The following is a 17,910-nucleotide window of genomic DNA, read 5'->3' as shown; positions in this document are numbered from 1 at the left end:
GGACCAGCTGGCAGAGGTATTCGCGGACATCTTTAACCTGTCCCTACTCCACTCCCGAGGTCCCCACCCGCTTCAAGTAGACCACCATCATACCGGCACCAAAGAAGAACCAGGCAAAGTGCCTCAATGACTACCGTCCAGTGGCCCTGACTTCAGTCGTAATGAAGTGCTTCGAGAGGTTGATCATGAAGCGCATCACCTCCATACTCCCAGAACGCCTTGATCCACTGCAATTCGCATACCGCTGCAACCGGTCCACATCAGACACCATTTCCCTGGCCCTACACTCATCCCTAGAGCATCTCGAAAACAAGGACTCCTACATCAGACTCCTATTTATTGACTACAGCTCCGCCTTCAACACCATAATCCCAGCCAAGCTCATATCAAAGCACCAAAACCTAGGACTTGGCTCCCCACTCTGCAACTGGATCCTCGATTTTCTGACCAACAGACCACAATAAGAAAGAATGAACAACATCACCTCCTCCACAATAGTCCACAACACCGTGGCCCCGCAAGGCTGCGTACTTAGCCCCCTACTCTACTCCCTGTACACACACGGCTGCGTGGCAAAACTTGGTTCCAACTCCATCTACAAGTTTGCTGACGATACGACCATAATGGACCGGATCTCGAATAACGACGAGTCAGAATACAGGCGGGAGGGAGATAGAGAACCTAGTGGAGTGGTGTAGCAACAACAATCTCTCCCTCAATGCCACCAAAACTAAAGAGCTGGTCATTGACTTCAGGAAGCAAAGTACTGTACACACCCTTGTCAGCATCAACGGGGCCGAGGTGGAGATGGTTAGCAGTTTCAAATTCCTAGGGGTGCACATCTCCAAAAATCTGTCCTGGTCTACCCACGTCGACGCTACCACCAAGAAAGCACAACAACGCCTATACTTCCTCAGGAAATTTGGCATGTCCGCATTAACCCTTACCAACTTTTACAGATGCACCATAGAAAGCATCTTATCGGGCTACATCACAGCCTGGTATGGCAACTGCTCGGCCCAGGACCGCCAGAAACATCAGAGAGTCGTGAACACTGCCCAGTCCATCACACAAACCTGCCTCCCATCCATTGACTCCATCTACACCTCCCGCTGCCTGGGGAAAGCGGACAGCATTATCAAAGATCCCTCCCACCCGGCTTACTCACTCTTCCAACTTCTTCCATCGGGCAGGAGATACAGAAGTCTGAGAACACGCACGAACAGACTCAAAAACAGCTTCTTCCCCACTGTCACCAGACTCCTAAATGACCCTCTTATGGACTGACCTCATTAACACTACACCCTGTATGCTTCATCCGATGCCAGTGCTTATGTAGTTACATTGTATATGTTGTGTTGCCCTATTATGTATTTTCTTTTATTCCCTTTTCTTCCCATGTACTTAATGATCTGTTGAGCTGCTCGCAGAAAAATACTTTTCACTGTACCTCGGTACACGTGACAATAAACAAATCCAAATCCAATTTTCAGATGGTTTTCAACACAGAGCAATTGTCCAGAGAAAGTGTGCACTTTGGGTAATTGCCAGGCAAAGCCTTACCCGGGAACCTCAGAGGGATCCCCCCAGCGGATCTTAATGGGAACTCCCAAATCCAACACAGAGGAGCTCTGAACTTACGGTCCAATAATTTATGCCTCTGAAATACTATGTTGGTTCAGTAATGGTGTTCTTCTAACACCAGGAATGCATTTGCAGATTCTAATGAAGTAAAATAACAATCCTCATGCCACAATGTTTTTCTAGTGTTTAACTATCAGGTAATACACACTCTCCTTTGAAGTAGCAAGCTATGAAATACCAGCATGCCTACCATTCTCCCTGAACACAAATTTCTGCCAATTAAGACTAAGTTTCAAACAGTACTCTCACTTTCTGTAGAACAGTATTTCAAAAGACCGTACCAGCAACAAACATTCAGCCTCCCAGTGACCAACTATGCATGCCAATTTTTAATTATTGGTACCTTGCTGTCTTCCAGTTTAGAAGAACCTAGAAAATTCTGCAAGGATTTTCAGATCCAATTGGCAAAAAAAATACTTAATGCACTCTGGTTAACACTTAAATATTGCGGAGGGACATTTTGTCAAAGTTCTTCATCTTGCATTTATCAGGACAAGTTGTAAGAACTACAAAATGAAAGGGAAGAACAACAAATTTATGCTGTATGAGAAGAGAGCGAGATTGATAGAGGCATCCCAGATGTAGCAAATTTAAAATAAGAGATGAGGAGAAACTACTTCTCCTAAAGGGTTTGTGAATCTGTGGAATTCACTACCCCAGAGTGCGTGGATGCTGGGACATGGAATAAATTAATAACAATCTTTATTAGTGTCACAAGTAGGCTTACATTAACACTGTAATGAAGTTAATGTGAAAACCCCCCCCAGTCACCACATTCCGGCACCTGTTCGGATACATGGAGGGAGAATTCAGAATGTCCAATTCACCTAACAAGTAGGTCTTTCAGGACTTGTGGTAAGAAACCGGAACACCCGGAGAAAACCCACGCAGACACAGGGAGAATGTGCAGAACCTTGGACCCTGCCGCTGTGAAGCAGCAGTGCTAACCACTGTGCTACCACAAATTTGAGGAGTTAGACAGATATTGAACTGGTAATGGTTGGAGGGTGAGGGAGAACGGGCAGGACAGTGGAGGCCAGATGAGACCAGCCATGGTCGAACATGGAGCAGACTTGATGGGCCAAAAGCGTAATTCTGCTCCTATAATCTTATGAGCAGGAGGTCACTCGGCCCTTCGAGCCTGCTTAGCAGACATAAAGAATATGTACACACATTGCATCTGTTTCAGCTAAACGGAATTTAAAAAGAGACAGCCATGTGCTCGCTCATTCCTCATGAAATGCCTTGACAATAGACAAACTGCCTAGATTAAATTTCAAACAATGCTTGGCACTTGTCTGTCAGTCACCATCAAGTGGAGAATTCTCCATGGCGATGCCTCAACCAGTCACCACTCTCATACACTTGTTTTCCTTACCTAGATATTCTTGCGAATTGTCCTGATGAATGCAAGACAAAAAAGCTTCAATAAAATGCCCCTTTTTTCAACAATACTAAACAACACTGTAAATACAAATGTTTACAGCTGGATATTGTTGGACAATAGAACCTCTCCCCTTTCCTTGCTTCAATCACATCCACTAAGGGCAATGTCAACTGCAACTCCTATTTAACTGCAGTCAATGAAATACTTAATATCATACACATCATACTGGTGCACAGTAGCAGCAATGCATGCCACCTTCAAGATACAATGCAACAACTTACCCAGCCTTCTTCAACAGTACTTACCAAAACCTGCAACCTTTATACATAGGAGGAGATAAGTTCCCCTCCAAGCCACACACCCTCATGACTTGGGATTATATCACTGCACCTTCACTAGGGCAAAATGCTGGAACTCCCTCCCTAATAAAACTGTGGCTCTACCTACACCACATGGACCCCAGCAGTTGATCACTTTCTCAGTGACAGTCAGAGATGGGCAATAAGTACTTGCCTTATTTATGATGTTCACATCCCAAGAACATATCCACCAAATGCACCATTTTCCCAGGGCCATTCAGAAACCTTTATCCAGTACACAATAGTTGGTGCAGCTGGGTTACCAGGTGCAGTATTGAGTTTTTATTTGTTCATGGGATGTGACCAATGGCTGAATTAAGCACCACTGCAACTTTACAAAGACATGGACAATCTAGCCAGCACAAGTAAAGTGGTAAGTGGTTAATCTACTTCACATATAAAGCATTTAATAAGTAGCATAGCTCTGGTCTTGAATGTAGACAGATGGGTTACTCGATTGCCAGGAATGTTATTAACTCTCACTAAACTTTTTTCACTTGACTCCCAAAGAAGTGAAAAGACTTCTCTTATCTGGCAAAGAAAATTAAACCCAGGTCTCACAGAAGACAGGGCCTTATCTGAACATGTATACCACCTACTGCATGCTATATTACCAGTTTAAATTTGATTAATTATTTTATAACAGAAACTTGTTTGACATTTACAGATTTGGCAGCACAGTAACACAGTGGTTAGCACAGTTGCTTCACAGCTCCAGGATCCCAGGTACGATTCCCAGCTGGGTCACTCTGTGCGGAGTCTGCATGTTCTCCCAGTGTCTGCGTGGGTTTCCTCCGGGTGCGCCGGTTTCCTCCCACAATCCAAAGATGTGCAGGTTAGGTGGATTGGCCATGCTGAATTGCCCTTGGGTTAGGTGGGGTTACTGGGATAGGGTGGACGTGTCGGCTTAAGTGGGATGCTCTTTCCAAGAGCTGGTGCAAACTTGATGGGCCGAATGGCCTCCTTCTGCACTATAAATTCTATGATTTATTCAGCAATAACCGAGCTAGAGACAAGAAAGGTCCCAAGTTTGTTACTTCATTAGCTTCAGTATAAATATCCAGAATTTGGTAGATGGAGCTTAATGTGGGTAAGTGTGAGGTTATCCATTTTGGCCGAAAAAAATAAAAAGGCAAATTATCTAAATGGAAAACAGATTTATTAAATGGAATTTTAGTGTTGATTGCAAAACGACTGGAGTATAAAAGAGAAGTGCTGTTACAATCATATAGTGTTGCTAAGGCCATATCTGGAGTAGTGTGTCCAGTTATAGTCTCCTTATTTGGCGAAGGATGTGGTGGCATTGGAGACAATTCAGAGGAGGTTCACCAGATTGATTCTGGGGATAAAAGGATTGGCGTACGGGGAGAGATTGAACAGTTTGGGTTTATACTCGCTGGAGTTAAGAAGAATGAGAGGGCTCTGATCGAGGTATATAAAATACTAAGAGGGATTGATAAAGTAAAGGTATCCAAATGTTCCTCCTTGTGGGGCAATCTCAAACGAGGTCACAGATATAGGTTGAGGCCATAGATTTAAAACTGAGATGAGGAGGAACTACTTCTTGCACAGGGTGATTAATTTGTGGAACTCACTGCCCCGTAGTGCGGTGGAGTCTGGGTGATTAAATGGTTTCAAGAAGAGGATAGATATAATTCTGATTTTTTTAAAAGCGAATTAAAGGGAAATGGGAACAAGCAGGGAATGACAGAGCAGGCTCGAAGTGCTGAATTGCCTACTGCTGATCCTGATTCCTATGTTCCGTGTTCCTGATTTTGAGAATGGAAAAGAACAATTCCAGCCAGACAAGGTTCTTTTAAAAAAAAAAAACAGGTTAAAGGGATATGGGAGCAGACAGGGAGGTGGATTTGAGACTAGGAAGAGATCAGCAATGATCTGAAATGACAAAGCAGGCTCGAACGGGTCAATTGCCTACTTCTGCCCCTAATTCCTATCTTCTTATGTCCAGTGTTCCTGGCTTTGAGAATGGAAAAGAACAATGCCAGCCAGACAAGATTCTTGTTGGGATGGGAGTCAACTTAGCTGTAAAATCCTCTGATTGATTTGATATTTAAAGTTCTGAATCACAAATTTCACTGGGATACTGAAAGACAACTGCCAGCTGCAGATCTGCCTCCCAGAACATTGAAATATAGAAAACTTGTTAAATAAATTGCTGAGAAAAAAAAAAAGTGAAATTCAATCTCCGATATAGGAATCAGATGGGCTCACTCATTTTATTATATAACTTCCAAGTTTTCACCAGGTGTATTTCCCAACCATTGAAACAGTGGTGCCTCAGTTAGCTGTCAGCTCCATTGCTATCTCGATGAATTCAGTAACAGGGTACAATGTAAATGGGTGAAAGAATTCTCACTAACTTTGCTGTTACCAACCCACAAAAACATTTAGTCACAAGTAGCATTGATCCATTTTATTTTAATTTTCACTGCTACACCTGATTTTACCGAGTTAGGAAATAAATTGAACCACAATAATAGACTGCCCGAGTAATGGAGGACAGCCACTACTCTAAAAGATTTTTGGCATGGCCTCTTCCTTTAATCAAGCTGCCCGTCTGCAATTACAGCCTTCGCAACATACAACCTTTCATTTAGTCATGCTTTAAGTCTGTAGATTTTACTGGACAATGCCTTAGCTAAGTTTGGTAGCTCTTTTACACACCAATTAAAGCTTTCATACAACATAAATCAAATGCTATGATTAATACCCAAACATCCTTACAACTTATTCCAATATGTTTGCAGGGGTAGGGAGATAATGGGGAAGGGGCAAGAGAGAAGGGAATTTTTAGCTTGAGGCTGACTCAAGACCAGTAATTCAACAAACACGTACATTCACTGAAGAAAACGCTACAGAATAGCCCACATACCAGAGTCAACAGACCATACGCATGTCTGGAATCAGTGCCCAAGGCTACCAATTCTTCATGACCAGTCTTTAGTACTTTTGACAACCTTCACAGCAGTATTTGTATATACACACACACAACATAAAATTAAAGATGGATTTTAAAAGCAATCTCAAAAAAAGATCAATGTGGCCTTGAAATGTATTATATTACAATGTCTGGGAATATTTCTCTCCAAAAACAGATTTTTAAGTATCCAGTTTATTTTTCAAAAATCTACCCGTTTTAAAAAGCAGTAACAGTCACTTCAGGAATAAGCTATGGACCTATATGTAGTTAACCCATGTGTAATCCTCTGGCTGAAACATGAATATCATTTACTTTAATAGTCCTGCTTTTGTAATCCGACTCAGTGCAGCAATATTTACTTCCATCAAAATGCAGAACACACATGAAAGGTCATCGACCTGGAACATTAACTTTGTTTCTCTCTTCACGGATGCAGAGTGTTTTCCAGCATTCGCTGTTTTATTTCAGATTTTCAGTAGCTGTGGTTAGTTTCTTTTGTTGCATATTGGACAGAACTACAGCTTGCTGTAAATAGCTAACATTTAATGGTAAATGATTGTAATAATACTGTAGTTTACAGCAAATTATGTACCAGCCACATTCAGGATTTTCCAAGAATTATAACAATTTACACTAATTTATGCCCAAGAACCTTTGACAAGTCACATTTCAGAGAAATGAAGAACTTCAAAAAGGAAGAATGTAAAGGCTTACATTTACATTTCCCCGCAAACAGCCTAGGAGTGGGACATAAATGCATGTTGTTAAAGTGGAAAATAATAAATACTGTCAAGGATTTGAAAGAACATCTTGAGCACAATTCTGTAAGATCACAAACTGCAGTGGAAACACAGATAAATCTAAGTTCCACACAACATGACTGATTTTAAGACACTACAACAAACGTATTGCTGACAGTACTTTGGTCCACTTGAAAGGGGCCAATGGGGTGAGTCTTTCAAAAAACGCAGTTACAAGTGAGTGGTGTAATACATTAAAAACATCAGTTCAACCCCAAATTTTCCCTGTTGCCTAGGATCAGCTCCAGAAAGCCAGGAGTTACAACTCTAGGAGAATTTGCCCCATCCATCATCCTCAGGGCTCTGAATCTAATTAAATTGGGCATAATAATAAATCTGATCTTTCCCCAGGATATTTATTTCATTGAAAGAATGCCCATATTTCCTTTCCTAGCATCTGCTAAGTTTTGTAATTTTAGCTCAAGCAGCAGGGGGACTACAATAAACATCCTAGATTAAAGGAGAAATTAAAACAGCCAATCACAGGGCTCTCATTCCTGTTCATGTGTCCACCAGCAATTAAAAAGCCTCCTATATAAAAAATAGCCACATAGGCAAAAGATTGTACAGCTACAAATTTTGGAACATTGCATCGCCTTCCACTATCGTCAGTAGAGGCGACATAAAAGGAAACTCAAAAGGGGGAATAAAACCAAGGTACAAGACCTCTCACCAGGGTAACAAAAACACGCTACAGGAGAGAAAGTATGAGTGTTTTACTTCAGGTTAATAATTCTTGATAATGGTCATGCAAGAGTTCTGCAGAAAGATAATTTGTCGGGGGGGGGGGGGGGGGAAAGAGAGAGAGAGAACGGGTGAAATCTGAAGGCGAAGGAAAAATGAAATGAAAATCGCTTATTGTCACGAGTAGGCTTCAAATGAAGTTACTGTGAAAAGCCCCTAGTCGCCACATTCCGGCGCCTGTTCGGGGAGGCTGTTACGGGAATCGAACCGTGCTGCTGGCCTGCCTTGGTCTGCTTTCAAAGCCAGCGATTTAGCCCTGTGCTAAACAGTCCCTAACTGCAGCAACTGTACACCATTTAAATTACACCAAATCCCATTCAGCTGCTAAAACTTTAATTCTTCATTCAGTAAATCAGTTTTAAAAGTTCTCTTCATATAGTAATACATCGGAAAGCACTAATCACCATTAAAACTTCCATCATGTTGCATAGGTGTAGTCAAGATCAAGTAAACTATTCAAGTGAAGGAAGATTACAAGTGGAGAGCATGGCCAGGACATTTAGATGCAATTCAGTCTCCATTCTGTACTTATTTTGACATAATATTTGGAATCAAGGTTATTTAACTATAATTAACAAAATCTAGTGCAATTAAGGAAGTAGATCTGGTTGAAATAAGAAATAAAGTAGTTTCTGTTCAGTTCAATTCAGCTGAGGATCTGGGAAGCACACAACGACCAGGTGCTACACAGTGTCAACACTGATACATGGTTGGAATTCTAGTGAAAAAATACCGAAAACGTTTGTTATAAATGGGTACAGGCATTCACAATAGAAGACGGACACCAACGTGACAAAAGGAAATAAAGGTTTGTAGACTGAAATGTACAGGAATCCTTCCACGGGACTAAATGTGACTGACGGCCAACTCGAAATACAGATTTTCATAACCTGGAACAGTAATTACACTTCAAAATGTCATCATTGTTTTCTCGTGTATACAAATGCACAAAAGTAGTGTAATTACATCCACTGTGTTTATGTAGTAATCTTAGCTCAAATTTATAAACATTGTTCTTTTGCTCACCTCTAAAGCTAATTAATGAATTACAGAAAGGCACGTGGGAGCATTTTGGTAAAACATAATTCTGCCCCATCAATAGCAGAGCCTAAATGGTTTAGCGTGGTACTTTCACTGCCTATCATACTGCCATAATACTCAAGAAAAATCAATGTGACATTGCGAGAGTGAACCCTATTCAATGACAGGGAAAAGATTGCCGTCAAAATATTTTAGAATTCTTACTTTACCACAGACAGTAATGGTAGTGTGATAAATTCCTTCTAATGAAGTTCATGTAATTGAGACGGCATTCATTTTGTGAAAACTTCGATTATGATGAAACGTGGTCAGGATAAAGTGTTTTTTTTTTTTTAAACTTTTTAAAACTGAATCTTTTCAACAAGTCCACTGCTAATTTTTCCGCATTTTAGATGTATTTGTAGACAAGTGATTGACCTAAAAAAGATTTCTCTATATGCTAAAATGATGCAATATATCCAGGATATCAAAGAAATAGCAAAGAGTTTGTGCCATAAGATAAACAAGATGATAGAAGGACAAAGCTTTTTGATATCAATAGAATAAATTACTTTGTAAAACAAAATAGCTTAAGGAATATGTATTTGTTCTAAAATATACCATAAAGCTTCAACTATAAAACTAGACATTACCTGGTATGACTCAAAAACATTACTTTGATTTATTCTACAATAAGTTTACAGTTCAATTAAAGCATCGCCACCGTTCAAACCAATACTTAACATTTTCTTCACAAAATATTTCCTGTGGGAGTTGCAAGAAAGTGAGAATACGCACAAGAACTTGCCAAGTTTCAGCTGATAGATCGAAGGAACAGTTGGTGCCAACAAGGGTAGCAAGCATTACCTCCAGTTCCACCCTGTTCTTTCATATTTCACATGAATGGTCCCATGAAGTATTTAGTAGTCTTACAAACCAGTAATAAGTGCACAAGTACAAAACTAATGCCATACAGTACTTACAATAAGATTTGCAAACTGATTTCACACAGATTTTCAATACTACTTAATTATGAGACAATAATAGGAAATTCAACATATATTGGATAGGTGTCTAAAATTAGTAATATCATGCATCATAACCCAGTGTTAGTGGCAGCCTACCACCACCTTAAATTCTAATTCAACTATCTTAGGAAAGAAAGAGCCTCCACCGAAGTTAGTCACCAATCAGTCAAAAGGCAAGAGGCAGAATCCCATTTGCAGCCAGCCTATTCTGGAGTGCAAGACACCAGCTGGACACTTCACAGTGGACGACAGATCGTGCAAAAGGCCCGATGAAGTAGTGATCCAGTTGCTGTAGCAACTTCCTACCTGTTAGCAAGACTCTCTGGCTGGTAGGGGACGGTGCTGTTTTGTTTCCTTGTACTCTTACAGCAGCAGGGAAACTGGTCTTCTGTACTTCTACTTCTTTGCTGGTTGCCTGACCTGGCAATGAACCAGATGGCATACTGACTCTGACAGACCCACTAATACGCTCTTTCATCTCCAAGGACAGCATGCGTCCTCTGTGCATCCATTCTTGCATTTTGTTGACCGTCACTGCAGGTGGTTTTAAAGAGCATCCCTGGCTATCATCTTGTTTGTCACATGATCCACAGACCATGTCACTGGAATCTCTCAACTTATTCACATCACAGCTAGAGTCCTTAAACAACATCATGCTACCTTCAGAAGGCTGAATGACATCCTTAATGCACTCTGAAGTGTTAGCGGAGGGTGAATGACTGGGATTTGAGCTCCCAGCATCCCAGGAAGCCTGGCCTACATGTTGAAGTCCTCTAGAAGCATGATAATGCACACTGTGTTCTGACTGTTCATCTTTCAATTCAGAGTCACCAAAACAAGATACATTAGCATAATTAATAACTCCATCGCTCACTGATCGTTGCAATGACGGTCTGCCTATCACACTAACTAAGTTTGCAATGCTTTTGCTGGCATATTCCCTCTTGGGGGACCCAGCGTGTTTACCTGGCAGAGAATCTGTGTCAGATACCTGTTGCTGCAGGCTAATCTCATCAGAAGACCAAGTGTCACTGTCTCTAACCCTAACTGATGACTGGGTGCAAACACTACCCTGGGACTGGCAGCTCACACCACCCAACCTACTGCTTGCAGGGTTCTCCATTGGCATATCATGCATGGCATGTATGAGCAGGTAATAGGCTTCTTGCAACTGGGTCCTGAGCCTCTCTTTCTCCTGGGCACTGTCGAGGCTGTGCTTCCTGTGCCTGCTACAGTCACAGTTCTGGGCGAGGACAGTCTGCAAGGGAGACTGCGGGGCGGTGGGCAGGTCGGGGCACCTCAAGGCTCGAGTGTCGGGCTGGTAGTAGCCCTGCAAACACTGGTTATCATAGTAATCCTCCTCCTGGCTGTCCAGTGAGTGCACGGACTGCCTGTGGCCGGGCTGCTGCAGCTTGGGGTTGGGGGAGACATGCAGGGGGCCGGGGAGAGGGGACCCCCAGATGCCGCCCTCCGCCTGCCCCTCAATCCCGGGCTGGTCCGCTGGCGCCGGGCTCTGCGCTGCCAGTCCGCTGGCGATGCCGGGGCTCCTCATCGCCTCCTCCTGCTTCTCCTCCTCCTCTTCCTCCTCCTCCTCGCCTCCGTTGCTCCCCGACCCTGCTAAAACTTTCGCACCGCCAACCACCACCCCGGGCCCGGCCTCTTGTTGTTGCTGCTGCCGTCGCCGCCGCTGCTCCTCGGGAGGCTTCGCTTTACCTTCCTGGCTCCTGGTCCCGCCGCCCGCCGACTTCTTGGACTTCTTGCCCCGGAGTTTGGCGAAGAGAGTTCGGCGTAAGGGATCGGCCATCGCTCTCGTGCGGGTGTCTTGGCTTCAGGCTAACCGGTTTGCTGCCCGTCCGGCGGCGGCGGCGGCGACGACGACGATGAGGCTACCGCCACTCTGGCCGCGCTCCTGCGCGATCTGACTGGCTCCAGGGCTGGGGGCTGCCTCCTCCTCGCTCACAGCCTGGCGCCTCCCGCGCACGCGTCAGCCGTCCTCGAGCCCCTGTTTGAAGCTGGGCTCACCAACCGCCGCCCCGCGAGCCGGCCGGCGCGCAGACGCAGAGCCGTCGGGCACCGCCCACCTCAGCGGCCCAACCAATGGGAGAGCGCAGCTCCTCCCCTCTCCCCCCCCCCCCCCCCGCCGGAGCGAGCGAGCGCCAGGTAACTGCCCCTCCCCCCTTCGCAACACCTGGACACACACCTGGATGAAGTGGCACAAGACAAGTGAAGTGGTGGAGTGGAAAGGAAATTGGGGAACAAATAAGAACGAGATGATGGGGATCAAGATGCTACCAGGACTTGATGGCCTGAGTTATAAGGAGAGGTTGAATATGCTGGGACTTTTTTTCCCTGGAGCATAGGAGGCTTAGCGGTGACCTTATAGAGGTTTACAAAATATTGAGGGGCATAGATAAGGTAGATAGTCAACATCTTTTCCCAAAGGTCGAGGAGTTTAGAACTAGAGGGCACAGGTTTAAGAAGAGAGGGGAGAGATAGAAAAGAGACCAGAGGGGAAATTTCTTCACAGAGAGGGTGGTGAGCATCCGGAACGGGCTGCCAGAGGCAGTGGTAGAGGCGGGTACAATTTTGTCCTTTAAAAAACAGAGAGTTCCATGGGCAGGGTGGGTATAGAGGGAAATGTGTCAAATGCGGGCAAGTGGGACTAGCTTAGTGATAGAAACTGGGTGGCATGGACAAGTTGGGCCAAAGGGCCTGTTTCCATGCTGTAAGCATCTAAGACTATAAGAAAAAATAACGGGGAAACTTGGAGCAAGCGAAGAGTTGAAGGAAAATCGAGCAGGAGCAGTGACAAGAAGATTGCGAAGGACGGAAGAGAAATTGAGAAGCCAAGAAGAATAGGTTAGAGTAAAGTCAAGCATGAGTAAGATTAAGAGTGGGTCACACATAAAACACATAAGGAGGAGCCGGAACGGAGTATTTGGCCCTTCTGCCATTCTATAGGTGCACACCTTAACTCCCACCTTCCCCTACTTGCCCCAAATCCATCAATCGGGATTTTGATAATACAACAACTACCAAGCAACCACAGTTTTATATGGAGTAAAGAATTCCAAATATTATCAACCCTATGAGTTAAGAGATTTCGCCCCATCTCAGTCTTCAATGCTCAACCTCATATTCTGAGAACCATGACCCCTAGTCGTCGGTTTCTCAGCTGGGGAAGGTATTTTCTCAGCAGTTATGCTGTCAAGCCCCTCAAGAACTTCCTAAGTTCAGTTAGATCACCTCTCATTCTTCTAAACAACAGGGAATATAAAATCATAGAAGGAGGCTGCAAGAGCAGCTCTGCTAGTCCCTCACCCACACCCTTTCCCCATAACCCTACAATCTTCTTTTGAAAGCGCAGGGCTAAATCGCTGGCTTTGAAAGCAGACCAAGGCAGGCCAGCAGCACGGTTCAATTCCCGTAACAGCCTCCCCGAACAGGTGCCGGAATGTGGCGACTAGGGGCTTTTCACAGTAACTTCATTTGAAGCCTACGTGTGACAATAAGCGATTTTCATTTCAAATTAAATCTGCCTCTACCACACAGTGAAGACAGTGCATTCAGGATCCTATACACTTGCTACGTAAAGAGATTTTTCCTTACATCGCCATTGGTTCTTTTGCCAATCACCTTAAATTGGTATCCTTTGGTTTATCACTCTGCTGCCAAGGGAACAATTTCACTCTATCTGCACTCTGTACACCTCATGCATTGGATTTCTATATCATCGCCTCTTACACTCCTCATCTCTGAGGGAGAACAATCCTAGCTGCTACAATCTATCCATGCCACTGAAGTCCCTCATTCCCGGAAGCATTCTCATAAATCTTTTCTGCACCCTTTAAAAAGTCTTCACATCCTTCATAAAGTGTAGTGCCCAGAATTGGGCAAATAATCCTGTTGAGGCCGAACCATAATGCTGTATTAATACTTCCTCTCTTTTCTACTCCATTCCTTAATTAAAAGAGCCCAGGATTCCATTGCCATTTTAATCACATTTTCAACCTGCCCTGCCACCCTCAATGATTTGTTCTATTATACTCCCAGGTAGAATGCCTTTACAATTGTACCTTTTCTTTTATATTGCCTCTTCTCGTTCTCCTTACCAAAATACACCACTTTACATTTCTCTCTATTAAAATTTAATTTGTCAGGTGTCTACCCATTCTATCAACTCTCTACGTCATCTTGAAGTCTATGGGCGGGATTTACCGAGCAACCCACTGTATGTTTTGTGGTGGCGGGATGCAGCCTGCCATTGGCCGGTGGAGGGATCTTCGGATCCCGCCATTGTCAACGGGGTTTCCCATTGAATCCACTGTTCGCCACCAGGTCAGGAAGATCCCACTGGCATGGACGACAGAAAAATCTCACACAAAGAATATCCTCACAATAGTTCCAAATTTAATGTCATGTGCACATTTTGCCCTGTACACCTAAGTCTAGGTTATTGAGTTGTTTCAAGATAATCCTCATACTGTCCTCTGGGGAACCCCACAGAATATCTTCCTCAAGTCTGGAAAACAACCGTTCACCACTACTCTCTACTTCCTGTCAGTCAGCCAACTTCATATATGACTAAATGCAGATCGGGTGACTGCTTTACGGAACACCTTCGCGCAGTCCACAAGCATGATCACATCCTTCCTGTTGCTTGCAATTTTAACTCAGCACTTTGTTCTCATGCTCATATATCCATCCTTGGCCTGCTGCAATGTAGTGAAGCCTGGCGCAAGCTGGGGAAGCAGCATCTCATCTTCCAGTTGGGCACATTGCAGCCCTCGGGACTCAACCTTGAGTTCGGCAGCTTTAGAACATAGAACATAGAGTGAAGAAGGAGGCCATTGGACCCATCGAGTCTGCACCGACCCATTTAAGCCCTCACTTTCACCCTATCCCCGCAACCCAATAACCCCATCTAAGGGCAATTTATCATGGCCAATCCACCTAACCTGCACGTCTTTGGACTGTGGGAGGAAACCGGAGCACCCGGAGGAAACCCACGCAGACACGGGGAGAACGTGCAAACTCCGCACAGACAGTGACCCAGCGGGGAATCGAATATGGGACCCTGGCGCTGTGAAGCTACAGTGCAATCCACTTGTGCTACCGTGCTGCCCCCTGTGCTACCGCGCTGCCCTGTGCTGACATGGGTTTACATTGTGACCTTTCTCTCCATCTTAAACCCCCGTTTAAAATATCCCATACGTGTATTGCCTCAATGTAAACCCCCCCCTCCCCGTTTCCACACCAGACCATCTGTCATTTGTTCAGAAAGTTGTCATGTTTTGTTGCAATCTCTCACAGCTACACTTTTAAATCTAACACAGTCTTCAGTTCTGACAAGAGCCAAAAGGACTCGAAACGTGAGCCCTGATTTCGCTTCTCACAGATGCTGACAAATCTGCTCAGTTTTTCCTGCATCTTTCTTCTTGTTTCAGATTCCAGCATCCACAGTATTTTTCACATCTTTGCTGCCACTTTAACTTTTATTCTATGGGCATCAACTTTGCTGGCACTACTACGTGGCACTTAAATATGGGATGATGACGGGGTAGTGGTAATGTCCCTGTACTACAGAGCCTCTAGTGACATGGGTTCAAATCCCAACATGGCAGCCAGTGGGATTTAAATTCAATTAATAAATCTGCAATATAAAGCTAGCCTCAGTATTGGTGACCATGAAACTACCATTGATTGTTATAAAGACCCATCTGGTTCAATAATGTCTTTGGGATGGAAATCTGCTGTCCTTGTATGGTCTGACCTAAAAGTGACTCCAGATCCACAGAAATGTGATTGACTCTTAACTGTCCTCTGAAATATTCAGTTCATGGGAAATTAAGGATGGGCATCAAATGCAGACTTTGTCAGTAACACCCAGGTCCCATCAAAGAAAAAAAAACATGATTGAATGCCTTTTGTACACCACATTAACTGCTATTCCACGTCACAAACCTCAATCAAGTTGGCTAAACATGATATTCCTTTAGAATATCCATGCTGGCTTTCCTTAGTTAATCCACATTTGTCGAAGTGACTGTTAATTATGTCCCAGGTTATTATTTCCAAAGGCTTTCCCACCTCCGAGGTTAAACTGACTGGTTGTAGTTGCTGTGCTTATTTTGAGCAAAGCACATCTGCTCATAGTGTTGGGGTGATCTTTTAGCATGAATAGAGGATTGGCTAACCAATAGGAAACAAAGACTGGATAACTGGATCATTTTCAGATTGGCAAACTGCAACAAGTTTTTTTAAATGTTATTCCTTGATGGGATGTTGGTGTTACTGGCAAGGCCAGCATTTGTTGCCCATCCATAATTGCTGTGGATTAGGAGTGATTTGTAGGCCAGGTCGGATAAGGATATCCGTTTTCCTTCACTAAAGGACATTCATGGGGAGATAGTGATGTAGTGGTATTGTCACTGCACTAGCAATTTAGAGGCCCTGTCCAATGTTCTGGGGAAATGGGCTCAAATCCAATTAATAAATCTGGAATATAAAGCTCATCTCAGTAATGGTAACCATGACAACCATCATTGATTAATGTAAAAACTCATCAGATTCACTAATGGCCTTTAGGGAAGGAAATCTGCCATCCTACACGTGACTCCAGGTTGACTCTTACCTACCCTCTGCAATAGCCTAACAAGCTGCCCAGTTCAAGGGCAATTAGGAAAAGACAGCAAAACATGGCCGTGCCATCTACTCCCACGTCCTATGAAAACAAATAGAACAAAGAACAAAGAAATGTCCAGTACGAAGTCTTACAACACCAGGTTAAAGTCCAACAGGTTTGTTTCGATGTCACTAGCTTTCGGAGCGCTGCTCCGTCCTCAGGTGAATGAAGAGGTCTGTTCCAGAAACACATATATAGACAAATTCAAAGATGCCAAACAATGCTTGGAATGCGAGCATTAGCAGGTGATTAAATCTTTACAGATCCAGAGATGGGGTAACCCCAGGTTAAAGAGGTGTGAATTGTACCAAGCCAGGACAGTTGGTAGGATTTCGCAGGCCAGATGGTGGGGGATGAATGTAATGCGACATGAATCCCAGGTCCCGGTTGAGGCCGCACTCATGTGTGCGGAACTTGGCTATAAGTTTCTGCTCGGCGATTCTGCGTTGTCGCGGGTCCTGACGGCCGCCTTGGAGAACGCTTACCCGGAGATCAGAGGCTGAATGCCCTTGACTGCTGAAGTGTTCCCCGACTGGAAGGGAACATTCCTGCCTGGTGATTGTTGCGCGATGTCCGTTCATTCGTTGTCGCAGCGTCTGCATGGTCTCGCCAATGTACCACGCTTCGGGACATCCTTTCCTGCAGTGTATGAGGTAGACAATGTTGGCCGAGTCGCACGAGTATGTACCGCGTACCTGGTGGGTGGTGTTCTCACGTGTAATAGTGGTATCCATGTCGATGATCTGGCACGTCTTGCAGAGATTGCCATGACAGGGTTGTGTGGTGTCGAGGTCACTGTTCTGAAGACTGGGTAGTTTGCTGCAAACAATGGTTCGTTTGAGGTTGCGCGGTTGTTTGAAGGCAAGCAGTGGGGGTGTGGGGATGACCTTGGCAAGATGTTCATCGTCATCAATGACGTGTTGAAGGCTGTGAAGAAGATGACGTAGTTTCTCCGCTCCGGGGAAGTACTGGACGACGAAGGGTATTCTGTCGGATGTGTCCCATGTTTGTCTTCTGAGGAGGTCGGTCCGGTTTTTCGCTGTGGCGCGTTGGAACTGTCGATCGATGAGTCGAGTGCCATATCCCGTTCGTACGAGGGCATCTTTCAACATCTGTAGATGTCTGTTACGCTCCTCCTCGTCTGAGCAGATCCTGTGTATACGGAGTGCTTGTCCATAGGGGATGGCTTCTTTAATGTGATTAGGGTGGAAGCTGGATAAGTGGAGCATCATGAGGTTATCCGTGGGTTTGCGGTCAAGCGAAGTGCTGAGGTGACCATCCTTGATGGAGACGAGTGTGTCC

General features: G+C 44.3%; 1 protein-coding gene across 2 annotated transcripts in view; it reads right to left on the bottom strand.

The window, feature by feature from the left end:
* syde2 (synapse defective 1, Rho GTPase, homolog 2 (C. elegans)) overlaps nt 1-11,845 on the bottom strand; it is a 153,772-nt gene extending 141,927 nt beyond the window's left edge. For both annotated transcript variants that reach the window (XM_072510312.1, XM_072510313.1), the window contains exon 1: nt 10,230-11,845. In XM_072510312.1, coding sequence (XP_072366413.1) covers nt 10,230-11,727 — 1,498 coding nt within the window. In that variant the 5' untranslated portion in view covers nt 11,728-11,845. The remainder of the gene's footprint in view (nt 1-10,229) is intronic.
* Between the last annotated feature and the right edge of the window lie 6,065 nt (nt 11,846-17,910).

This window comes from Scyliorhinus torazame, chromosome 7 (genome assembly GCF_047496885.1).
Source record: "Scyliorhinus torazame isolate Kashiwa2021f chromosome 7, sScyTor2.1, whole genome shotgun sequence".
Lineage (NCBI taxonomy): Eukaryota > Metazoa > Chordata > Chondrichthyes > Carcharhiniformes > Scyliorhinidae > Scyliorhinus > Scyliorhinus torazame.
This window is presented reverse-complemented; position numbering and strand designations above follow the sequence as displayed.